Below are 27,703 nucleotides of genomic sequence, written 5' to 3'. Positions count from 1 at the left end.
TTCATTACCCTCATCTCTCTCTTCCCCCAATTCCAGTCTATTTACCTACATCCTGCTATTCACCAATCAGTTCCCTCACCCACTCATCCACATATGGCTAATCAGGTTGCCATCTGTGTCCCAGGAAGCAGGAGTCCAAGATTAGCCTGAAATGGCAAAATCAGACCTCCACCACAATTCAGGATGACCTTTGATGGCCCTGAAACCCCAGGAATATTCTTTTATCAGCAGGAAAATAAAATGCTTCATTTCTAGTGCGCTTGGGCATTCTCTCAGCAGGAAGAAGGAAGTCAGCCCCACATTTTCCCCCCATGCTTTCTTCTGCCTGGAAAGACACTAAATGTGACATATCTGACTCAACATTGCTCATAAAATATGAGCCCACAGCTCATTATCTTACAGAATATTTTAGGGAAAAATATAGAGCCTGGGAAGGCATAGGCAGGGTCTCAGTTCTGACGCACCCACCTGTTTTATTAAATCCAAACACCAACCATGCCCAGGTTTTCCTTAGGTCGGGTTGCCCAGTGCCATCACAGAAATATGAGGGCCACAAAGATGGTTGTTCACAAAGTGAGACTTCTTGTTCTGGAGATGTGCTGTTACAGTCTTTGGCTGTCTCCATTCAGACCATGGCTCTCAATCTGCCTCTCACCTTGGAAAATGTCACCAGAAGTTGTGACCTGGGAGGCAAGTTACTCAGCTTTGTGGATTCATGATTTATGTCTCTTGTTAAACACACACAAATGAAGTAATTTAAATCATTTTACTGAGATATGGAAAGGCTTTAGTACAGGATATTTTCACAGATGTTACTGTGTATACTAAATAAGAAATGTGTACCAGTCTCGGTTTTAGGTTTATATGACCTTGTCCTAACTGACCTAAGAATCACTCTATTTGACACCCTCAGGAAAGTTATGCATGTGTCCCTTTGGAACTGACTGGATATTGTTTTGTTTGACTGATTATTCAGTTTATTAACTCTAAGAAATTAGAACTTTGAGCATATCTCCATTAAATATTATAAAATCCTGTATCTAGAATCTGACTTCATTATAACAGTAATAGAACTATGCTTTTTAAAAGTTTTATTTATTGAAAAGATAGTACATCCACATAGTACAATTTTCAAAAGTTATGAAACGATATGCAGTTGTCTCCCTCCCAATTCCATCTCCCCAGCCACTCACTTCTCTTTCCCAGAGGTAACCATGGTTCCCAGCTTCTCTTGTATCTTCCCAGAGGTAGTTTATGCACATACACTCAATTATGTACAAATGAGTAAATTATACACTCATTTGTTCTTTTTATATACAAATGGTAGTACATTATACTCACTATCCTGTACCTTGCTTTTTTCACCTAATAATGTATGTTGGAGATCATCTCACATCACTATATAAATGGTGTGCAAGTTCTTTATTTTATTCATTTTTGTCTACCTAGGAGTTTGCTGTATCAACATATCAGGATTTCAGGAACCAGACCCCTGGTGTTGTCATTTGGACAACTTCCAACCTTTTGTTTGCACAAACAGTACATCAGTGAATACCTCTGTGTGTTCATCATTTTCTATATGCATAAGTATATACATTCCTAGAAGGAGAATTGCTGGAAAAGCTTGTGTGGTTTTGATTACTTTTGAATCATTCCTCTTTGAATAAGAGTTTTTCCTGGACTTGACATTTGCTGGAGGTTCATGTGGGAAAAGAAACCAGGACCACATTCTAGGCACATCAGAGGTTTTCTTACAACTGGGAATTTTTTTCCCATTTTATAATTCTTTCAGATTTGACTTCTCTGAAGTATATAGTGGCAGCTGTAGGTTTCTTCACAAAGAACACTCCCTTCTCTTGCCCCAGGCCCCACCAACTGCTCTTCTAATTAGTACAGACTACTTTCTGGTAAATATGGTTCGTCTGAGCAATTCCCTCTCAAGGCCTCTGCCTGTCTCTCCTCAGACCCCAAATGGGTCTAGGAAACATCTTACTTCCCACCTACCCATGCCCTCTGTCACTGCTGTTGTGTTTGTATATGGTGTTGCATTCAAGGTGTATCCTGAACCTCAGCTAAGAGTTCTTACCAGTGCTGTCACATCTGCAGCCTTGGGCATTCTCTCTCCTCCTAGATCTCCTACACTGGCTGCTTGATTTTTTCTGCCTGTGGCAGCCCTCTCATCAGTGTTTCAGCTATCTCCTAATTTTGTCACATATAGAGATTACACCTCTGCTTCTTTTTCTCCCTGTAGCTTTTGGGTGAAGACTGAGATGAAAAGAAAAAAAAGGCTGACTTTATTCCCCATAATTAAACCAAAAGTCAGAACATACTTTTTAAATGTTAATAAATAAACCTTTTCTTCAGGGAACATAACAGACATTATTGCTTTACTCTCTAATGTGAAATGAGCTTTGACTTCCGGGTGTGGCCTTTCCCATAAGCTTTCTTTCCTGTATGTGTTCTCTGATGTACAATAAGGTTTGATTTTTGGGTAAAGGCTTTTCCACATTCTGTACACTTATAAGGTTTCTCTCCAGTGTGAGTTCTCTGGTGTACAGTGAATGTTGATTTTTCTCTAAAGGCTTTGCCGCACTCATTGCATGCATAGGGTTTCTCTCCTGTGTGTGTTCGCTGATGGATTATGAGCTGTGACTTCTGGCTAAAAGCTTTCCAACATACAGGACATTCATAAGGTTTCTCTCCTGTGTGAATTCTCTGATGTATAACGAGCTTTGACTTTTCTCTGAAGGCTTTGCCACATTCATTACATTTATAGGGTTTTTCTTCTGTGTGGGTTCTTTGATGTATAATGAGATATGATTTCTGAGAAAATGCTTTTTCACATTCATTGCATTCATAGGGCTTCTCTCCTGTATGACCTCTCTGGTGTAGCATGAGATAAGATTTCTGAGAGAATGCTTTCTCACACTCATTACATTCAAAGGGTTTCTCTCCTGAATGAGTTCTCTGATGTACACCAAGGTTTGACTTTTGGGTGAAGGTTTTCCCACACACATCACATTCATAGGGTTTCTCTCCTGTATGAGTTCTCTGATGCACAATGAGGGTTGACTTCTCATTGAAAGACTTCCCGCATTCAGTACATTTATGAGGTTTCTCTCCCGTATGAGTTCTTTGATGGATAATGAGAGTTGACTTATCACTGAAAGTTTTCTTACACTCATTACATTCATGAGGTTTCTTTCCTGTATGAGTACTATGATGTATAATTAGATCAAGCTTCTGTATGAAAGATTCCCCACATTTAGTGCATTCATAAGTTTTCTCTCCTGTGTGGGTTTTCTGATGGACAATAAGGTTTGACTTCTGAGTGAACGCTTTTCCACATTCATTACATTCATAAGGTTTCTCTCCCGTATGAGTCCTGTAATGTATGATGACAGTTGACTTTTCTCTGAAGGCTTTGCCACATTCTGGACACTCAAAGGGTCGCTCTCCTGTATGAGTTCTCAGATGTATAATGAGCTGAGATTTTTGACTAAAGGCTTTTCCACACTCAGTACATCCAAAGGGTTTCTCTCCTGTATGAGTTCTCCAATGTACAATGAGGTGTGACTTCTTGCTAAAGGTTTTCCTACATGCAGCACATTCAAAGGGTTTCTCTCCATTTTTAATTCTCTGATGTAGACTAAGACCTTTCTTTCGCCTGAGGGCCTTCCCACACTCTTTATATTCATAGGTTTTCATTCCAGGAGTTGTTTTCTCATACTCATTATGGAATAATAATTTTGCACATCCATTATCATGTTTCCTTCCTACAGAGCTTCTACTATATAAGCCTAAATTATCTACCATATTATTTTCAAATGATTCATATTTCTGGGGTCTTTGTATTGAAGCAACAAGGTTTGTACTCAGATGAAGTGTGTTTCCAAATTCATTATAGTCATGGCCATTCTTGGTGATAGTTGTTTTCTTGTCAGGAAATCCAACTTGCATCAAAAAATATTTATCTTTGTCTTCCTGGTACTGTACCTCAATCTGTTCATCAACTTGGCAGGCTTCTTCTAGAAAGAAGTACAATAAACCATTTTTATACTTTGACATTATTGAATGGACCTTCTTTAGAAATGTCCTGCAATATGAAAGCTAATGCTATTATTTCATTTTATCAGAGTTCCTAGAGAGAGAAACTTGACCATCAGATTCTGTTCTTTTACTAAATATATGCTAGCCTTTTTGTTACCAAGAACAATCTTACCCTAAGACCTCAGTCTTTCTTACCTCTACTTTTACATCATCTCTGATTTCCATCAACTCTGGTGACCTTATCACCCTTAATCTTCTTTATACTATTTACAACAATCCCAAATCCACATTCTCAGTAAATGAAAGATTTAGAATAATTACCCTTACAGAAACAAAGAAAAACCTAAAGACCTTTGCCCAATCTGGATTCACCTTTGTATCCATCTAAGCTTGCATTCACAGTTCTTCAACACCACCTTCTGCTCCTGTCTACACTATTCCCACTAATATCTTTGTCTGTTATTAACTCCAAACCCTTCCTCGTGTCCCATCACTCACAGAGCCTAGTCCTCCATATTTTGCTATATTCAGAATCTAGATAACTTTTAAGAAGTTCTTTTCAAAACTTACCTTGATTTTCCTCAATAACTTTAATTTTTATTAATTTCTAAAGTAGTCATTCATCTGTACCACTCATTCAGACAGATAAAATTCCAAAGTCTTGCCTCTAATATACTATATTTCATCAATTGCAAGATGCATATTATTCCGCATTTTAACATTTCTGAATGTAGATGCACCTTACAATCAATGACATATCATAAATTAATTGGTGGCAATTTTCTTTCTTAGTGGTGTATATTAAAATCAGTGGTCTCTAGAAGTCAATAAAATATGGTAAATACTTTTTGCAGATACTTAATTTGTATCACTTTTTTGTAGTTTACTTCTCACCTTTTCCTATAATTTTATATGAAAAATTTCAAACATACAGAAAAGTTGAAAGAAGAGTACAATAATTAAACTACTCATATTACCACTTAGATTTAATGAGGATAATATTTATGATAATACTGAATTTTAAAATGGATCAGGCAGCTGTGGTTTCTCTTCCTGTGACTTCCTTTCTTTAGATAGCCAAGCACTAGTTCTTAACAAGGAGTGAACATCAGAATCACAGAAAAAGCTTTTACAAAGTACATTTGATGGGACCCAAGCTCCACCAATGATCTACTGAATCTGTATCTCCTTAGGTAGTATGAAGCAGTATAGCACATGTGGCTATGGTCATGGGCTCTCTAGCCCAGGATCAAATCCTGCCAAAGCCTTTTATTTGCTCTGTGACCTTAGGCAAGTTATCTAATCCATTTGTGTCTTACTTTACCACCTGGAAAACAGGAATCATAACAGTGCCCACACAAATGGTTATTCATATGATTAAATTACTTAGAGTGTGCATGGCATATAAGTGCTTTCAAGTGTTTACTAGAACAAAGACTATACTACTACAATAATTGCTACTACATTATGATTAAAAACTACATTACTATAAAAATAAGGAATATCTCAATATATTTAACATATTCTCAAACATCAAGTAAAAAAAGGTGATTAAAACTATAATAGTCTACCATTTTTCCAAAGAAGGAAAAGTATATAAATATATATTTATATAGGCTCATGCTGTAAAAACAATGGAAAGATAAACTTTTAAATTTTAATTTACCTATAGGGAGAAGGAAAAGAAGAGAGTGGTATGGAGAGGGGAGGAAGCTGGACTTCTTAGAATGTATCTTGTTTTCTAGATTTGACTTTGGAACCAAGTAAATAATTTGTGTTAAAAAGAAACAACAGACTCAAAATGGAATCACTTGTGATTAGCCCCACCAAGGCTTAAAAACTACAGTTTCAGCCTCTCTCTGGAGTGAAAATTTAAAACCACTCTAGAATTTCCTGGTCAACACTAGTAAGGTAATGTGCCTGATAAGACCCTCTTTATTCCCCTAAGGGAAGGTGACTTTGCCTAAAGTAATCCTTTTAAACCTCTTTGTCCCATTCTCCTGTCTATAAAAACCTTCCATTTTGTACAACTCCTTGAAACTCCCTTCTGTTTGCTAAATGGAATGCTGTACGATTCATGAATTATTTAACAGCCAATTGTATCTTCAAGTTACTCAGTTGAATTCTTGTTCATTAACATTTGCAAATTTTATATAAGCAAACCTGAATATAAAAGGATTCCCTAATAATAAATATCCCCTCATTTGTACTTCCTAACAACCATGCTTGATTCTCAATGATACCAAGATTACTTCAGTTGATTCAACCACTGTACACATTCAGCAGTCTCAGAATAATAGTAATACTACTGTAAAAAAATATAAATGGAGCCACTTTAAAATAGAGCCAGAGCTGCCACACCAGAGGAACTGCCGTGCACCTCTTATGCCTCAAATCTTTGGAATGTTAAAACAGGGCACAATAACCTTTGGACTCGGCCTAAGGCACCTTGTGTCCCAAAAAGCTGTTTGCAAGAATAAGAAAGTAGTTGTTATGACTACTGAACTGGTGACTGTGAGATTGAAGAATTAAAACATTGTTTAGAATTAGCATCACTATGTTAGCTTATCAGCACCTATAGAAATGTCTTCCTTCTATTGATGTAATTGTTTCCCTTCCCTTTCTCATAAATACTCCTTATGTTTGTCTCCTAATCAGAATACTATTTAGGTTTCTGTCTGAATCAGTGCTTCCCAAATAGCTATTCTTTTTTGATCTCAAATAAATGTTTGTTGCCTCTCACTTTGGCCTTTAATTTTTAGGTTAACACTACCATCAGATGTAAGATTAATAAATTAAGAACCTTTAAGTCCAGAATTTGCCTTGGAAATATCAATTTGGATACATGATATATTTTCTCTTAAAAAAATCTTTTTTTACATAGTTCCTAGCTCTGTCAATGAAAAGGCCTAGAAACTACTCCCTAACATCTAAATTGTGGTCTCAAAACATTATTTACCACTAAAGAGAACCAGGCCTCCTTAGAGAAGTGGCTGACTCCAGGTAAGAGACAGGAAATATGTAAAATGATCCTGGAACATCTTATAACACCAGAAAGCAAGGAATGTACTAAAAACTCAAGCCAACTTGAAGAAGTTTCCAGTGACCAGAGATGGGGCACTTTGATTCATAATAAGGATAAGGCAATGGATTAAAACATAATTATGTTTAAATCCCTAAGTCCATAAATGATACTCAAAAAAGACATATTAGTACCTTTGAATGATACTATAAAACAAACTCATTGTTTTGCAAACTAGTAAATAAATAGAGAAACATGTAACTCATGTATACTATGTACCTATTCTGTAAAATGTGTAATTCATATATAACCAAATACGGCAATCTCTCTTTATATAATTATTCCAGCTAATCAACAAAGAAGTAATGATAGATTTTGAGTAGTACCATTTTGCAATCATTAATGAATTAATGGATCTAAGCAATACTCACCAATAACTCATAACATAGTAAAAAGACAGACAACTATGTATTACATGTCTCCTGTTACACCAGCTAGGAAGTCATCTTTCTAAAAGAAAAAAAAAACCTGAATCTGATCAAGCTTCAAGATCTAACTACCAATTTGTAAGAAAAACAGGGGAGAGGATTATGTTAAATACCACCATGGGGTACTTAACAGCAAAAAGAATTTGAGAAACTAAAGGACAAATGACCCACTACTTAAAAAATAAATGCAAGGGAGAAAAGGTGGAGAGGAATCATCTGTAGATTATGAGACAAGAATCCGAGTAGCTATGAACACACCCAGCACCTAGATCCCGATTTCTATATACCATTCCTTACTAAAAGGAATCAGAAATCTTTGGAGAAGTCGCTCATTCCAGGTCTAAAATGGGGGAAATACAAGGTGAACCTGGAACATATTTTTGTGCTAGAAAGTACTCAAGAAATGATGGACACATGTCAAAAGACAGAGGAGCCAGCCTGAAGGTACTCTTACTAGCCAAACTGAGGACAACTTAAACATCAAAATGAATAATGACAGTAGAAAGTAATGGATTAAATACACCAAAAAATAGAAATCTATGAGTCCATTCTATACTAAAATTAATTGAGATGGGATAAGGGAACTTTTTTTTATAGAATAGTGCCAACTTATAAATGATAGGAAATTCATTTTTTTCCAACCATCTCAGTAATAACTGATTCAGGCAATAATCTTGGAATGTTAAAACCACTGGTTAAAAATTTTTGAGGAACAAGATATTCACACAGTTTGGCAGTCCCACAAAACATTAGATGCACAGCTATCACATTGTCCAACAACTCCTATATATGAACTCTAAAGAAATGAAAACATATATCACCACAAAAACTTCTACATGAATGTTCATAGAAATGAAGTGGAAACAACCTAAATGTCCATCAACAAATGAACACATAAACAAAAGGTGGTATAACAATACAATGGAGTATCATTCCGCCATAAAAATGAATGAAGTACTGATACTGCAATGTAAATGACCCTTGAAAACATGCCAACAAGTGAAAGAAACCATATATTAAAGGCCACATTTTGTATGGTTCCATTTATATGAAATGTTCAGAATAGGCAAAACCATAGAGACAGAAGATAAACTAGTGATTGTTAGGAAATGCAGGGCAGGAGAGAATAGAGAGTGACTGATGAGAGATAGGCGTTTCTTTTGGGGGTGATAATCATGTTCTAAAGTTAGATAGTGGTAATAGTTGCACAACTCTGAATATACTAAAAATCACTGAATTTGTATACTTCAAAAGAGAATTTAATGGTATGTGAATTATGTCTCAATAAGGATCTCTTTAAAAAGAGATAAGATGTTTTAGGAGAGCAAATCTGATAGAAATATCTAAACTGAATGGAATCAGGCAATTCAATCTGGAATTAGAGTATTAGCCTAGCCTGTAACTAATGTGGGCCTGGCTTCAGATAAGGTAGTGAAACATCAAAATGAATAATGACAGTAGAAAGTAATGGATTACAAAGTTGGAGGCAGGGGTTGGCATGTACAAGACACTTAACTACAGGGAAAAAGAGCTGTGCAGAAACTTGTGAGTGAGCACCAACTTGAGAGTAATCTGATAGGTGTAGGACAGAGAGAGGGATCAGTCTTATGTCTGGGGTATTCATGTGCCTGTCCAACAACATCGAAGGGCCACAACTTTTTCCCAGATGTTTCTGAAAGCCCTTTCAGAGGTCCTCACCCAACTGATAAGTTGGGACCTCATGTCTCCATAGCCTGGGTCAATCTCACTTACCTGGAAAACTCCAAATTGGGATTATTCCTTCTGCCAGGCATGGCTCTTCTACCTCCAATTTGAGGATGATGTCTGGTTTGGTAGCCTGCTGCCCTGCTAATGAGAAATGACAGCAATACCTCCTTGGTCTTCAAAGCCTCTGAGAAAGAGGAAGGTGGAGTTTGGGGCAGCAAACTCAAGGGACCTATCACGATGCAATGGTTAAGTCAAACCACTTCACCTGGGTTTTGAGTTGACACCTTGTCAGGAGAGCAAAGAGGAGAAAAAGGAACTTTGATCCCTGGAATTCAGTGTCAAACTCTTCAAACAGTTCAGAGACCCTGCAAGTTTCTAAAACTGAGAAAGTCCCTCTATTTGACATAATCATAAATAGTGAAATTACCTGAGGAAGTCATTCTTACCCACAGAGACCAGGTTGCTATAGGTCTCCAGCATCACATCTCTGTACAGGGTCCTATGTGGAGGGTTCAAGTACTGCCACTCCTCCTGGGTGAAATCCACAGCCACATCCTCAAATGTCACAAGTCCCTGTAATTGCACATTCCTTTTATTCTAAAATCCACTCCAACGGGTGATGAGGATAGAATGTAGGGGAGCTTCTGGTTGGGTTCCCAGTTCATGGTGATGATTTAATACAGGATGCCTACATTATATTGTTAGTGACATACTTTGTGGGAAAATTACAAATTATGGTAGAAAAAATATTCCATTAAAAGAATATGTAAGACAATGTGGTATTAGCACAAGGCTAGACAAATAGTCCAGTAGAACTAAAGAGAGAATCCAAATATGTATGGACATTGGGATTATGACAAAGTTGGCACTGCAAAGCAGTAGGGAGAAGATGATCTTTTCAAGTAACTGTGGATGGGTCACTGGATATCTTATATGGGGAAAATGACATTTAACCCCTAATACTCACCATACACAAAAATCAGCTACAGGTAAATTATAAATCTAATGTGAAAGTTAATACAGTAAAGTGTCTAGAAAGTAATAAAGGGAAATGTTTTCAGTCTTGGGATAGGGAAAGAATTCTAAAACAAGATATGAAAAGCACCACTCTTAAAAGACTTATAAATGTTATAGGATTAAAAGTACAACAGTAAAAAGGCAAGACATAGATGGGGAGGTTATCTACAACGTTCATAAATGACAAAAGGATCTTATCTGGAACATATAAAATAACCTCTACAGATCAATAAGAAACATACAACACAGAAAGATAGACAAGATGTGAACAGGTACCTCATTAAAAAGAAAAAAAACAAATGAACTATGAACATGAAAAAAATAAACTAAACCTCATTAGCACTCAGGTAACCAATGAAATATGTTCAATCCCATTACCACTCAGGCAAATGAAAATTTGAGCCACATAAAGACACCATTATGCACTCACCAGAAAGGTTATAATTAAGCAAACTAAAATACCATAAGATTGTGTAGATATGGGAACTCACACACTGTTAGTAGGAATATAAACTGGTACAATTGCTTGGGGAAACAGATTGGCATTATTAATGAAGTTAATGATTTACATGCACTGTGACCCAGCGATTCTACTCTGATTTACATGCACTGTGACCCAGCGATACTGTCTGGTAATGAAAATGAATGAACTACAACTGCATATACCACATACATGAATGTCATAGATGTACTACTGAACAAAAGAATCCAGATACAAAAGGGTACAAACTGCATGATTTTGTTTATATATAATAAGAGAACAGGCAAGACCAATCCATAACGTTAGAAGTCAGAGTGATTACCTTTGGGAGTGGGTGGTATTAATTGGGAGAGGGTGTGAGTGGGGATTCAGAGGTCCTGATTATGTTCTAATCTTGAGCTATGGGGCAGTTACCCAGTGTATTCACTTTGTGATAATTCATCAAGCTGTAGACTTAACTACTTCATATATGTCATAATTAAATATATTTTATATGTTTTTACTTAACTATTTTCAACAAAAGTGCAGGGGCCATTCAATGGAAAATGGGAGTTCTCATTCCAACAAGTGATGTTGGAACAATCGGCTATCCATATGCAAAAAAAGAACTTCAGTCCATACCTTCAACACATATAAAAAAGAACTCAAAATAGGTCACAGACCTAAATGTAAAATATAAGCCTATAAAATTTATAGAAGAAAATATATGAGAAAATCTTTTTAACCTTAGGTTAACCAAATAATTTCTTAGATGTGACACCAAAATTCAAAAGACACTGTTAAGAGAATAAAAAGCCAAACAATGGGAGAAAATATTTACAAATCGCATATCTAGCAAAGAAGTTGTATTGAGAATACATAAAGAACCCTCAAAGCTAAAAAAGAAAAAAGACAAAAAAGAGATACTTCATCAAAGAAGATATACAAATGACAAGCACACATGAAGATGCTTAACATCATCAGTCACAAGGAAACTGCAAATTGTAACCACAATGAAATGCCACTACACACCTATTAGAATGGGAAAAAAATAGCACCTGAAAATACCAAGTGCTGGTGAGGATGTGAAACAACTAGAACTCATATATCATAGGCAGGAATGCAAAATGGCACAGCCGCTTTGAAAAACAGTTTTCCAATTTCTTATTAAGTTAAGCATAGCCTCCCATATGACCCAACAATCCTATTCACAGGTATATTTACCTAAATGAAAACTTATGTAAACACAAAAATATGTACATGAAATTTATATAGCAGCTATATTTGTAATTATCTAAATCAGAAACAACCCAAATGTTTTTCGACCAGTGACTGGATGCACAAACTAGAATCCATACAATGTATTATTACTCAGCAATAAAAATGAAAGAACTAATGATACATGCAACAACATGGATGAACCCCAAATATATAATACTAAGTGAAAGAAGTCAGACTCAGAAGCAACATACTGCTGATATTTGGAAACGTGGCGGAGTGAGAGACATCCCCATATCTCTCCCATTGAAACAACAATAAGCTAAACATCTAAAACTCAACAAAAAACACCCAAACTGCACACCAGCACGTCTGAGTGTGGGATCTGTGCATAAGAGCTACCACAGGTCAGAACCCTGGGTGTCGGGCGGAGGACTGGGAGTAATAAAGAAGTTGCCTCTCACAGCCGCCGGAGCTCTCTGCAGGAGGAGGGGGAGGAGAGAAGGAGTTGCAAGTTCCCTGAATATTTCTGCCTGGGATAGCTGTGAGCTCCCCGTGGCTGGCTGGCTGCGGGACCAGCCATAAGGGCAGAAAGCAGAGAAGCGGGACAGGACCGCAGAGGAACAACAGCTGATTTTTGCAGGCTGTGGTTAGAAAACCGAAGCTGAGCTGCAGTCCCCAACCCCCAACCCAGAGGGCCCCTCCACCCACACCCTCCAAGACTGATCACCGAGGAGCCCCAGGAGAATCTGAGCAAACACTGCCAAGACTGTCACTGACACTGACAGGGACTGAAACTGAGGGTAGCAAGCATGATTAAATATCTACAAGAAAACTTAAAAAGTGTTATTAAGACTTTATATAAAGCAGGGATCCAAGAGGCTGAGACGCCACCTACTAGAAACGAAAAGAAAAGCGCCTTCTTTGCAACAGGCTAAAGAGAGATCTTTAAATCTTCTTTCTGAAAAAACAGCAGAATACACTTCCATTAATACCCAGGCAGAGAAATAGTCCATTAAACACATGAAAAACCAAGGTGACAAGGCATCACAGAAAGAAAGAGGAAAATCTCCAGAAAATAAGGTTACAGACATAGAAATATATGACTTAAATGACAGAGAATTCAGGATGGGACTTCCTGAAAAACTCAATGAGATCCAAAACAACTCAAATCGACAATTTCAGGAATTGAGAAAACAACAAGATGAGCAGAGCAAGGAGATTGAAACCCACAAAAAGAACCAAATAGACCTTCAGGAGATGAAGAACACACTGCAAGAGTTGAAAAATGAAATAGCAAGCTTGAGAAATAGAGTTGACCAAATGGAGGAAAGGATCAGTGATATCGAGTACAGAAATCTAGAAATAAATCAGAAGAAAGAAGAGAGAAACTGAAGAATGAAAAAGAATGAAAGAGAAATTCAAGAACTAGCTGATACCATGAGAGGACACCAAGACACATTGTATTGAAATTATCAAAAATCACTGACAAAGACAGAATTCTCAGGGCAGCCAGAGAGAAGAAACCGGTAACTTTTAAAGGAAAATCCATTAGATTATCCTTGGACTTCTCAGCACAGAACTTACTAGCCAGAAAGGAATGGAACCAAATATTTAAAATAATAAGTGAAAGGAACTACCAACCGAGAATAATGTATCCAGCTAAGATCTTTTTTACAAGTGAAGGAGAAATTAAGATCTTTCTAGACATACAAAAATTGAGGGAATTCACTATGAGGCCGGCACTACAGGGAATACTGAAAGGGGTCAGTTCACCTAAATCAAAATGACAAAATAAATAAATAAATAAACAAACAAAATTAGGAGTAAAGTGACTATCAGGCAAATAGAAGCAGAGGAGTGAAACCTTTACAAAGAACAGGGCATTATAAGCTTAAATAATAAGAAGAGAATTGTTATAACAATATAGTAATGAACGTTCAGCATACATAGAGACAAATAGAGACAACAATGACTGAAAAGGGGAGGATTCAAAGATCCAAATTTGCAAAGGGGAATGGAGATAAAATGCAGAAGAAAATGGACACTGTATATATATAACTATATTTTACATATTCATAATGGTAACCACACACCAAAGATTCAGAACAATTGTATGTAACATAAAACAAGAAGGACCAGAAGGAAAACCCACAAAAGCCAACCAAAAAAAAAAAAAAGAAAAGAAAACAGAAGCACAAGGACAAGGAAGCAATGGAAACACCGAGCTACCAGAAAGCAAAAGATAAAATGGCTATAAAAGACCTCATATTTCAATAATCACCCTAAATGTAAATAGATTGAACTCACCAATAAAAAGGCACAGAGTTGCAGAATGGATCACAGAACAAAAGCCAACCATATGCTGCCTTCAGGAGACATCTGAGCTCCAAAGACAAATATAGACTCAAAGTGAAAGGGTGGTAAATGATATTTCAAGCAAATGGCATTCAGAGAAAAGCAGGAGTAGTACTAACATCAGATGAAATAGACTTCGAAATAAAAAAGGTAAAGAAAGATACTGAGGGACACTTCATAATGATAAAGGGAATCATGCACCACGAAGACATAACACTTATTAATATCTATGCTCCCAATCAGGGAGCCCCAAAATATATAAAGCAATTACTAACAGAACTAAAGGGAGAAACATACCAAAACACTATCGTAATAGGGGACCTAAATACCCTGCTGTTGGAAATGGACAGATCATCCAAACAGGAGATCGAAAAGGAAATAACATCCTGAAATGACACATTAGACCAACGGTATATAACTGACATTTACAGAGCTTTCCATCCCAAAACAGCTGCTTATACATTCTTCTCTAGTATACATGGAACATTCTTAAGAATCGACCACATATTGGGACACAGAGATAGCCTCAACAAATATAAGAGGGTTGAAATCATACCAACCATATTCTCTGATCATAATGTTTTGAAACTAGAGATCAACTGCAAAAAGAAATCAGGAGGAACCACAAATACATGGAGATTAAACAACATGCTACTGAACAATAACTGGGTCAGAGAAGAAATAAAAAGAGAGATCAAGAGATACATAGAAACAAATGATAATGACAGTACAATTTATCAAAACAAGGCAAGGCTGTCCACTATTGCCACTGTTATTCAGGATAACATTGGAGGTCCTAGCGAGTGCAATCAGGCAAGAGAAAGATATAAAAAGCATCCAAATAGGAAAGGAAGAAGTCGAACTGTCACTATTTGCAGATGATATGATTCTGTATATAGAAAACCCTAAAGACTCCACAAGAACACTACTAGGAACAATAAGCAAATACAATAAAGTCTCTGGATACAAAATCAACGTTCAAAAATCCATAGCGTTCCTATACTCTAATAATGAAGCATCAGAAAAAGAAGTGGAAAAAATAATTCCTTTTGCAATTGCAACAAAAAGAATAAAATACCTAGGAATAAATCTAATGAAACATGTGAAGGATGTATATAATGAAAGCTATAAGACCCTATTAAAAGAAATCAAAGAAGATACAAAGAAATGGAAAGATATTCCGTGTTCTTGGATTGGAAGAATCAACATAGTTAAAACGACCATATTACCTAAAGCATTATATAGATTTAATGTAATCCCCATCAAAATCCCATAGATTTTTTTTAAAAAAAATAGAACAAAATATCATCAGATTTGTATGGAAGCACAAAGGACCCTGAATTGCCAAAGCAATCCTGAGAAAAAAGAACGAAGCTGGAGGCGTCACTCTGCCAGACTTCAAATTATACTACAAAGTGATGCTAATCAAAACGGCATGGTATTGGCATCAAAACAGACATACGGACCAGTGAAACAGAATCAAGAGTCCAGAAGTAAACCCATATTTATATGGGCAAATAATTTTCAACAACGAAGCCAAAAATATACAGTGGAAAAAGGAAAGCCTCTTCAATAAATGGTGCTGGGAAAACTGGAAAGCCACCTGTAAAAGAATGGAAGCTAGACTGTTGTCTATCACCACACACCAAAATTAACTCAAAATGGATTAAGGACCTAAATATAAGACCTGGAACAATCAAATGCATAGAAGAAAACATAGGAACTAAACTCAAGGACCTTGGACTTAAAGAGAATTTTATGAATTTGACTTCAAAAGCAAGGGAAGTAAAAGCTAAAATAAATGAATGGGACTACATCAAATTAAAAACTTCTGCTCAGCAAAGAAATCATCAACAAGGTAAAGAGAGAACCATCCAAATGGGAAAATATATTTGCAAGCAACACCTCTGATAAGGGCCTAATATCCAAAATATACAAAGAACTCATACAACTCAATAACAACAACAAAAACAAATGATCCAATCAAAATATGGGCAGAGGATCTGAACAGACACTTCTCCATAGAGGACATAGAAATGGCCAACATATATTTGAAAAGATGCTCAACATCACTAAGCTATTAGGGAAATGCAAATCAAAAGCAACGGTGACATACCATCTCACACCTGTTAGGATAGCTATAATCAACAGGACAAGTAATAACAAACGTTGGAGAGAATGCAGAGAAAAAGGAACCCTCATACACTGCTGGTGGGACTGCAAATTGGTACAGCCACTATGGACCGCAGTATGGAGGTTCCTCAAAAAACTAAGAATTGATCTACCATATGATCCAGCAATCCCTCTACAGGGTATTTACCCCAAAGGCTTGAAAACCCATATCCAAAAAGATATTTGCACACCGATGTTCATAGCAGCATTATTCACTGTGGCCAGGACATGGAAGCAACTGAAGTGTCCTATGATAGATGATTGGATAAAGAAGCAGTGGTACATATATACAATGGAATATTACTCAGCCATAAGAAGAGATGAAGTACTGTCACTTGCAACAACCTGGATGGTACTCAAGATAATCATGCTAAGCGATATAAGCCAGACAGAGAAGGTTGAAAATCACATGATATCACTTATATGTGGCATATAAACCTGAAAGCAACAAAGGAACAGGACAAACAAACAGAGACTCATGGACATGGATTATAGGCTAGTGGCTACCAGAGGACTATAGACTATTGGTTACTAGTGGGGTGGGGTAGGAGGGGAGGTAGATGGGGTAAAAGGTGTCAAATATAGGGGGGTAGAGGTAGGGCGAAGTGGGTAAAGGAGATCAAATGTATGGTAGCTGAAGGAAACTAGACTTTGGGTGGTAAACACACAATAGAATATACAGATGTCAAATGATAATGTACACCTGAAAATTATATAATTTTATTAACCAATGTTACCCCAATAAACTTAATTTAAATTTTTTTTAAAAAAAGCTACATACTACATGATTCCATTACAAAGGGGAAATAGTGGGAGGCAACAGAACTATTCTATGTCTTCATTATGGTGGCAGTTACATACTGTATGAGTTTGTCAAAACTTGCAAAACCATACACTAAAAAGGGTCCATTTTACTGTATACGAATTCTACCTTAATTTTTTAAATTAAAATTATTAATTAAAAAATTAAAGATCTTCCCAATATTCTATAATAATTGCATATATGTAAATCCAAATCTGTCCACATATCCTCCAAAAGACTATACAGATCAACATGAAGAACAAGTAAAACTGAGAGATGGGGGAAAATGGCATAGATGATAGAGGCTTTGTTCATCCCTCTTGCAACCACATCAATGTTGTTGACAGAAACATGGAGCAAACAGCAAGAGAAGTCACCTGGGATCTAGATGAACAGAAGCCCTACAACTAGGGAGAGAATTAGTCAACCTGCAATGGTAGAAGGTAGGAGGGATCAAAGACATGAGGCTGCCCAGTCCCCAGCAGGCTGAGTGGGACACAGGCTGTGGCAGTTGCTGCTGGCAACTGCAGATGCCTCTTAAAGGGACCATGTCTGTGAGCAGACTTTTGTGGTGATGGACCTGCTCGCTCTGAGCACCAACGCCAGGTCACCTGTATCAGGGCAAGAGCAGGGGAACCAGGAACTTATAGGGGGACACCGAGTTGTTAGAGTGAGGGCCAGAGGCGAGGCTCCCTCTTGGGAGCCTGTGGTATCCATTGTTCCTGTTGAGCCTTCCCCACCTCCCACTGTGCAAACTCAGCACCGCTATTGCTGAGATCTCATCAAACTGGATAACAGAAGTTGCTCTGCCCAGAGGATTCCCTGAAACTCCACCTCCCCCAACTCGCAACCCCACCCGAGCCACATCCAGTTGTGTCCTTGGCGAGTCAGGTGCTCCTTGCTGAGCAGCGCCAAGACTCACACTGGTGGCAGTTGGCCTGGGTTTCTGGTGTGGTTTCTTGAGACAACTATAAGCACAGCATCTGTGGATTGCTTGCTGAATATTAACAAGTGGCCCAAGAGGGGCACAGGCTGGGGCTAAACTTGGCCTGCAGCTGAACTCCTCTCAGGACTGTGCCACTGGACACCTACTACACAAAGCCGCACTAATAAGACCGGGAGACTTAGCAGCTTTGCTTAGTAGATAGAAACAGACACAGAAAGGCAGCCAAAATGGGAAGACAGAAAAGCAGGAACCATATAAGAGAACAGAACAGAGATCCAGGAATAATGGAGTCAAGCAATTTAACAGATGCAGAGTTCAAAACACTGGTTATAAAGAAGCTCAATGAACTTAGGAGAAGTGTACATGAACTCAGTGAGAAGTTTAACAAAGAGATAAACATAAAAATGGAAATGGAAATTATAAAAGGGAACCAGTCAGAAATGAAGAACACATTATCTGAGATGAAGGGTATATTAGAGAGCATCAGTCGTGGAAAAGAATAAGAGTAGATAAAGAAGAGGATTGAACCACTGATATAGAGAATGGGAAAGCCAAGGACACTCAATCAGAACGGCCAGAAAAAAGAAGCCAAGACTATAATAAAAATTTTAGGAACCTATGGGACACTATTAAATGTAAGAATATCCGTGTCATAGGGGTACCTGAAGGAAAACAAGATGCCGAAGAGCAATTTGAAGAAATAATGTTGGAAAACACTTACATGTGGAATCTAAAGAACAAAAACCAACAAACAAAACAGAAATTCATAGATACAGAGAACATTTTACTGATTGCCAGATGGGAGGGTGGTTAATGGAGTGGGTAAAAAAGGGGAAGGGATTAGGAAGTACAAATTGATCATTACAAAATAGTCATGAGGATATAAAGTAGAGCATAAGGAATACAGTCAATAATATTATAATAACTATGTATGGTGTCAGATGGGTACTAGATTTATCAGGGTGATCACAAGTTATATAAATGTCTAATCACTACATTGTACACATGAAACTAATATAATATTGTATGCCAACTGTATCTAAAAAATAAAAAATATATACTGAAAAAAAATCAAGGGGGAAAAAAGACCAATACCAGATAGAAAATTAGGCAAAAAACATGGCTCTTATATATGAAATTATATTCAACTCTCTCATAGTAAGAGAAATGCCCATTAAATTTATAGAGAGATACCATTTCTTACCTATCATATTGGAGAAAATTTAAAAGCCTGACAATGTGCAGCCATGGAGAAACAGGCAGTATCATACATTGCTGGTGGGAATAGATAACAGTACTACCCCTAAAGAGAGGAAATATCTAACAAAACTGCAATTGTATTTACCTTTTGACTCAGCAATGCCACTTGTAGGAATTTATATAGAAACTATATCTGCACAAAAAGGAAAAACCATATGCACAATATATTTCATTGCAACATCAGTCTTAATTTTAAAATACTGGAAACAAACCAAATTCCCCCATGCATTGGAGAATGGTTGAACAAACTGGTACAACCACTAGTGGAATAATAAGCAGCTATAAAAATGAATGAGTCACGGAAGTAGAACAAATGATTCTAAAATTTGTATGAAAGCATAAAAGACCTTGAATAGCCATGGCGATGTTGAGAAAGATGAACAAATCTGGATGCATCACGTTCCCTAATTTCAAACTGTATTACAAAGGTAGTTATCAGTATGGTATTGGCATAAAAACAGACACATAGATCAATAGAAACAGAATAGAACCCAAAAATAAACCCTCATATATATGGTCAATTAATTTATGACTAGCCAAGAATATAGACTAGGTAAAGGAAGTCTCTTCAATAAATGGTGCTGGGGAAACTGGACAGCCACATGCAAAAGAATGAATCTAGACTACTATCTTATACTATGTGTAAAGATTAACTCAAAATGGAATAAAAACCTGAATGTAAGACCGTAAAACCATTTGGGACATTATGGATGGACCTGGAGAGCATTATGCGAAGTGAGATAAGTCAGACAGAAAAAGACATATACCATATGATCTCACTTACCTGTGGAATCTAAGAAAAGAAAAAATAAACTCATAGATATAGAGAACAGATTGGTGGTTGTAAGAAGCAGGGTTGGGGAGTGGACAAAATGGGTAAAGGTGGTTAAAAGTACAGATTTCCAATTATAAAATAAATAAGTCCTGTATTGTAATGTACAGCATGGTGACTATAGTTTACAATACCGTATTGCAAATTTGAAAATTGCTAAGAGTAAATTTTAAATGTTCTCATCACTAGAAAAAAAATTATAACTATGTGTGGTGATGGATGTTAACTAGACTTACTGTAATAATTTCACAATATATACAAATATCAAATCATTTATGTTGTATACCTGAAACTAATATTATATGTCAATTATATCTCAATTAAAAATGAATGAGGGCAATATTTATAAATATACATGGAGCAGTTTTCAGGATATATTGTTAAGAGAAAAAAAGCAAAGTACGAAAGAGTTTATAAAATGTATACAGTAAGTCCTCATTTAACACCATGGATAGGTTCTGTGACTTCAAGTAAAATGACATATAATGAAACCAATTCTACTATAGGCTAACTGATACAAACAGGAGTTAAGTTCCTATAGCATCTCATCGGTGTTATAACAAAACAACGTTGAACAAAATGATGTTATTCTAGGACCTGCTGTACTACCTTTTGAGTAATAATGAAGGGGAAACTTTCAAAGTATACATTTATCTGCTGATTTTTAAAAGAAACATCATAAGCATAAATCAGAAACTAACATGATTGGTTATCTCCAAGGTAGGGTGAGAATGGAGAAGAAGGTACAAGGGAGAGGTGACAATTCTATGTATATATTTTTGTACAATTTGTCTCTTCAAATCATATTAACATTTTACATATAAAGGTACGAATAAAACCAATAAAAATGAAAAGAAATAAAATCTAAAATGGAATACGAACAAAAAAAATGAACCTAACTGTATACCAAGTAAATAACATAAGCACACTGGATAAGAAAAAAGAAAATGAAAAACTAATTCAAGTTACTCTTAAACTGAGTAGTTTGATTACATATCTTCAGTATAAAAGGCATGCAAACAAATCATGTACTCATTAGGTTGGTTTTTCACAGTTGCAGGTACAGGAATTCTGATTCTACTTTCTATATATCGTAAGACTGAGTAAATGAGTCAATATATTGTTGCTAGGAGCCAGTGCTCTCACTGTTGGAAAAGGGAGATGCAAATATAGAATGAGAAAAGACTAGGAAGATTTCTGGGATATTGTATAAATTCAAAGTATGTATGTATGTGTGTATGTACACATGTGGGCATGTGCATGTATATATATTATATATATACACATATATATATGTATATATATATATGTATATACACACATAGATACATAGACATAAATAGACATACAAACACCAAGCTCTGTTCACTGAAAAGACCTAGAAGTAATGATACCCCAGTAGTGATGAACACACCCAGCACATAGATTTTGGTTTCTTTTCTATATGTCATTATCCACTCATTGGAACCAGTGCTCCATGGAGAATTGACTGATTCTAGGCCTAGGTCAGAGAGAGTAAAAGACGAGGGCTCATTGCATCAGACAGTAAGGAAGTACTCCAAAAATTATAGGGCTGTAACAAAGGGACACGAAAACCAGCTTTAAAGGGCTCCCACTGGCCAACTCAGGGATAACTGAGCATCAAAATAAATAATGACAGTAATGGACTATAATCCATTGAATAAAATAAAAATCCATAAAAATAAAAATGCTATATTACTGATATAAATAAGTAAGTAAAGGAGAAGAAGATGACCCATCTTCTAACACCATGACCTTGAGTACTGGGATTCTAACGTGAATTTGGGGAGAACACAAAAATTCAGGTAATAGCAAAGGTCAACAAACAAAAATCAGTTATATTTCTATATACTGGCAATAAATATTGGAAACTGAAATTTTAAAAACAAAATCATTTATAATAGCTTTAAAAATGAAATAAATGAAATATGTATACGTCTAACAAAACATGTTATGAACTAAATTGTGTCCCCTCCACCAAAAAACATATGTTAAAGTTCTAACCCTCAATGTGAATTTATTTGAAGAAAAGACCTTTAAGAAGGTAATTAAATTAAACGAGGTCATGAGTGGGGCCCTAATCTGATAGGACTGGTGTCCTTAGAAGAAGAGGGGAAAAAAGGTCAGAGCTCCCTTTCTCTCTCTGCACAAGCACGGAGGAAAGGCCATGTGAAGATATCATGAATTGGCTGTCAACCAAACAGAGAGGTCTCACCAGAAACCAATTCTGACAGCACCTTGATCTGGGACTTCTAGCCTCCAGAACTGTGAGAAGATTTCTGTTGTTTAAACTACTCAGTCTGGCATTTTGTTATGACAGCCCAAACAAACTAATATACATTTATAGGATCTGTATGTTGAAAAGTACAAAATATTGATGAAATAAATCACAAAAGATCTAAATTAATGGAGAGATATACCATGTTCATGAGTTGGAAGATATAACATAATAAAGATATCAGTTCTCCCCAAACTGATCTATAGGTTTAACTCAATTCTTATCAAAATCTTAGCAAGATAGTTTTTAGATATATAACAACATTATCCTAAAATTTATATAGAAAGACAAAGGCAAAGGAGCAAGACTAGCCAAACAATTTTGCAAAAGTAGAATAAAGTTGGAGAAATCACACTACCTGATTTTAAGACTTACTCTAAAGCTGCAGTTAATGAGGACAGTGTGGTACTGGCAGAAGGTTAGATACATAGATCAATAGAACAGAATCAAGTTCAGAAATAGACCCCACAAATATGGCCAATCGATATTGACAAAATTGTAAAAGCAAGTCAATGGAGAAAAATGATTCTTTCAACAAATGGGGTTAGAACAAATGGCAATCCATATTCAAAATAATGAACATTGATCTAATCCTCACACCTTATATAAAAATTTATGCAAAATGAATCATAGGCTTAAATGTAAAACCTAAAACTATAAAAATTACAGAAGAAATAGGAAAAAAATCTTCATGACCTAGGGTTTGGCAAAGAGTTCTTAGACATGATACCACAAGCACAATCCATAAAGGAAATAATTTATAAATTGGACATTTTCAAAATTAAAAATTCTTGCTCTGTGAATAACGCTGTTAAGAGAATAAAAAGACAAGCCACACACCTGGAGAAAATGTTTACAAACCACATATCTGACAAAAGACTTGTACAGAGAATATATAAAGAAATGGAGAACAGATCAGTAATTGCTAGGAGTCTAGAACTGGGAATGGGGGAGTTAGGGGTGGATGTGACTATAAAAGGGCAACGTAAGGGGTCTTTGCGGTGATGGAACTGTGTCTTGACCATTACAATGTCAATATTCTGGTTGTGACATTGTACTATAGTTTTGCAAGATGTTAACATTGGGAGAAACTTGGTAAAGGATACAGGGGATCTCTGTATTTTTTATAATCGCATGTTAATCAATTATTTCAAAAGGAAGTTTAATTTTGTTTAAAAGGTTACATACAGTATGATTCCATTTATATGGCATTCTTGAAAAGATAAAACTATAGTAACACAGAACAGATCTGTGGTTGCCTGAGGTTACAGGTCAGGGAGGATCAGACTATTAAGTGATAGCATAAGACTATTTGTTTTTTTGTTTGTTTGTTTTTTGCATACTGAAACTATTCTCTATCCTATAGATTAGTTACACCAATCTATACATGTGTTAACATTTATTGAACTGGACAACAAAATCAATTTTACTGTACAGTAATTTAAAAAATAAAAAAATTAAAGTGAAAGGGAAAAAGCGATGGGCTGTGGGTGTCTGTAAGACTTTGTCTCATAGCCAAATGAGAATCAAAATTTCCCATGGCCATGCCACCCTGAACAAGCCCGATCTTGTCTGATCTCGGAAGATCACGTAGGATGGGAGACCACCTAGGAAGACCAGGTGCTATAGGCGTAAAAAATAAAAAATAAGGGATTGTAAGCTGACAAGGTCCTTGCAATCTGTGAGGTCAAGGGCTGCCTCACCTTAAAAAAAAAAGAATCAAAATTCCAACTGAGAAAATTACTTCAGGAAAATCAGTTGAAAGACAAGCAGTTCCCTAACATATTTAATTCTCAAATTACATTTTGACATTAAGTCTCCAGCTCACTGAGGAATGCTATAAGAAATATCAGCAGGAAACCAGGGACTGCATTTATCACCATGCTGTGGTTGAAGACAATTTCACCATCCACAGGAAGACCCAGCAAAGAAAGCCTTGAAAGGCAATTGTAGGAAATCTTTTCTTTCCTGAGAATTTGGTGTATTCTCTTCTGATGTGTAAGGTGAGCCAGGTTACTGGTTATATTTTCTTCTGGCTGGCAGAGGTTCGAAGAGAAATTTGAAACTCATCATTACTATCTGTTACACCCTAAGTCTTCCACATGTCTTCATTCAAACATGGCCTTGCTGTTGTCTCTCATTTTCCCTGATCCTAACGCTTATTTACAAGTAATTTCCTTTTAATGTCAGAGATTCCTACATAACTCATCACATCCGTGGTAAAACAGAGGAAGGTACAGACAGTAGTCTTACCTGGGGTTTGGCCATTTCCTGCTCTTCTTAGGAAAAGGCAGAGATATGTGAAGGCTGACCTGGAAGAGTGGAGAAGTGTAGAGCATATGAGAGACCATTGGGCTTCCAGTGTCCATAATTATCTGCCTAGAAATCCCCTCACACCAGTGAGGCATGAGGCTGCTTTGTGCAAGTTTGGGCAATCACGTGTTTTTAACAGCCACCTGTGTATTCTTTACTCTTTTTCTTCATATGAAAATTAAACACAAAAGGTTTTTTTCCTAGATATATACTGACCCAGAAATTGTATTTCTAGGTCTTTTCCTTCATAAAATAATGTATCACAATTTCTCTGTAAGTACCTTCATCTCAGCATTGACTTTAACAATGCTGAATTTGAATGATCCTAAATGACATATAATACGGGATTAATATGGAAATACAAGAGATGAAATGCTATACAGCTATTAAAATAATGGAACTGTACACTTATCTGTGTACTTTTCAATTTTTATTGAAGTAACACTGGTTTATTACATTATATAAATTTCGAGTGTGCAACATTATAATTCAACAACTGTATATACTACATCGTGCTCATCTGTGTACTTTTATGTGCATATATCTGAAGTTTTTTAAATGTTACATAATAAATTTTTAAGCTGAGTCACAGTAAACTAAGTGAAAAAAAGGTAGGTTATATAACTGCAGAAACTCACTTTAAAACTATGTTAAATGTTTAAAAATGCATATCCCTTATACACGCTAAAAATGTCTAAGAATGGACATATAGGTGTAGGAGGATAAAATTAATTCCTTTTGATTTTCTTTTCCTCCATTTTCTAATTATCTGTTAAACGCCAAGAAAACTGAGCTTTTTAAAACGTTACCCCCATAACTTTTTAAGTCCGATCCGCGCAGACAGCCGCCCCCACCCCGCAGAAGCTGCCCCCTCCCCTGCAGACCACTAGCGCCAGGCCCCTGCCCACCTTCCCAAAGTCCAGGCTCTGCAAGCCACTAGGTAGGTGAGTCCTTTCAGGTGTCTCTTTTCCTCTTCCTTCTCCTCACCTCACTGGGGCCGTCTTACCCAGGAGCCGGAAGGAAGCCTTCAGGTGCAGATTCACTTCAGCTGGAGCATTCATACCAGGCCCCTGCCTTGGGGCTTGAGCAAGGGAAGAAGGGCAGAGGGAGAGACGGGGCGAACCTAAGGAGGGGCCTGAGGGGTGCTATGAACCCTTAGTGCAAGTCACTGTGCCGGAAAATGTGTAAAAGTCAACGTGTAATAAGCCCCATTCAACCTTGTCTAGTCCCATAACTTTGCCCATCACTGACCTCTCAGTCCCCTATCACCCCACAACCCCTCTTCACTCATCCCCCAGAACTCCCCATCCATCACTCAGCGCATCAGCCCTAGCACTCGCCCCCTTAACCACCCTCTGTCTCTCTCTGTCTTTCTCTCTCCCTCCCTCCCTCTCTCTTCCTCCTCTGAACAACAGATTTTCTGCTTGCTGCAGAGGGGACCGTTATAAAAACTGGCCCCGAGAAGCACTTCCGCTTTGGGACCGACTCAGGCTCCACAGCCCACAGGACTGCAGGGGCTGAGTGTGCGCACGCTCAGTGGGGGCTTGGAGCCCGCGTCCGCCAATAGTCAACATGCGGCCCCCTCCCGTGGGCCCAAACTGAGAGCTACCCGGCTGCAGTGCAGTCGCGGAGGGAAGATGGCCGCGCCAGTGACGTCACTGCTCCAAGGAGGTGGCCGCGTGTCTATTCCCCTCCGGGGCATACGTGTTGAGCAGGTGTTTACTTTGTTCTGCGGAGATCGTCAATCCCAAGACTTCCAAGATCAATTTCCTTATGGCGGGGAGGGTAAGTGCCCAATTAAGGAAAGTTCTAGCGGGCAAGATTTTGGTGTCCTGAACTTGAAAGGACAGCATTGGGTTTGCAGGTGTAATTGAACAGGAAGACGGGATGTGAGGAAGAATTGCACGACGTCCACCAAGTCTAGGAGGTAGGGAAAGGTCGCTGGCTCCATCCAGTGGCTAAAGCTGAGAGTTGACTGTCAAGCTTTTGAAGGACGGTATGCAGACAGACAAGAAACTGAAGAATAAATAAACGATGACATAGAACAGACACACACACACACACTCCGGAGTGAAAGGAATGTGTTAAGTAGAGGCTGACAGATTGCTTCCTCTGGATGATCAGGGATGAATTCCTTACATTGAAGGTGACAGTTATGCGGACCAAAAGGAGCTGGCCACACAAATACCTGAGCAAAGAGCTTTCTGGTGGAGGGCACGGATGTTGCAAAGGCCCTGAAGTAGGACCTAATTTGGCATGTCATTGTGTTGGGAGTGTAGGAGGTGTGGGCAAGGGAAAGGTGATTAGGGGCTAGATGCTGTAGGGCCTCCTCTGCCAGGGACTGAGCTCGTTTCATTCTGGACATAATGGGAAGCCATAAGAGAGATTAGATTATTTTTTCTTTAAAAAATTTTTTAAATATAGCTAACATACAGTATTTTATTAGTTTTAGGTGTACACCATAGTTATTCAACATTTATATACCTAAAGAAGTTATCACCATGATAAGTCTAGTAACTATCTGACACTATAAAATATTATTACAATATAATTGACTATATTCCCTATGCTGTACATTACATCCCATGACATTTGTTTTGTAACTGGAAATTCGAATCTCTTATCCCCCTTCACCTTTTTATTCACCTTTAATTTTTTTTCCAATTATGGTTGACATTCAGTATTATTTTATATGAGTTTCAGGTGTACAGCATAGTGGTTAGATATTTATATAATTTATAAATTGATCCCTACCCCCC

At 37.2% G+C, this 27,703-nt stretch overlaps 1 protein-coding gene across 7 annotated transcripts; it reads right to left on the bottom strand.

The window, feature by feature from the left end:
• Positions 1–1,076: 1,076 nt before the first annotated feature.
• On the bottom strand, positions 1,077–26,775 carry ZNF182 (zinc finger protein 182). 7 transcript variants are annotated; one of them, XM_039843788.1, is made up of 5 exons: positions 25,932–26,775; positions 24,885–24,943; positions 9,714–9,840; positions 9,313–9,405; positions 1,077–4,025 (listed from the first exon to the last, which is right to left on the bottom strand). In XM_039843788.1, exons 2-5 carry the CDS (start codon positions 24,897–24,899, stop codon positions 2,395–2,397), a joined length of 1,866 nt encoding a protein of 621 aa, XP_039699722.1. In that variant the 5' UTR covers positions 24,900–24,943; positions 25,932–26,775; the 3' UTR covers positions 1,077–2,394. The 7 variants fall into 7 exon arrangements, with proteins under 7 accessions (XP_039699722.1, XP_039699720.1, XP_039699721.1 ...); XM_039843786.1 differs by having other exon boundaries at positions 9,313–9,408; positions 25,932–26,774; XM_039843787.1 differs by having other exon boundaries at positions 1,077–4,028; positions 25,932–26,774.
• Positions 26,776–27,703: the final 928 nt, after the last annotated feature.

Source organism: Pteropus medius, unplaced genomic scaffold, assembly GCF_902729225.1.
Source record: "Pteropus medius unplaced genomic scaffold, Ma_sr-lr_union100, whole genome shotgun sequence".
In the NCBI taxonomy this organism is placed as follows: domain Eukaryota; kingdom Metazoa; phylum Chordata; class Mammalia; order Chiroptera; family Pteropodidae; genus Pteropus; species Pteropus medius.
Note: the sequence above shows the minus strand (reverse complement) of the source record. Positions and strands in the feature narration are given on the sequence as shown.

Coding starts and splice junctions, on each gene's coding strand:
- ZNF182 (XM_039843784.1), bottom strand. Junction 9,409..9,713: donor TAGCAACCTGGTCTCTGTGG/GTAAGAATGACT, acceptor ATTTCTCATTAG/CAGGGCAGCAGGCTACCAAA. Junction 4,029..9,312: donor CCCAATTTGGAGTTTTCCAG/GTAAGTGAGATT, acceptor ACTTCTTTCTAG/AAGAAGCCTGCCAAGTTGAT.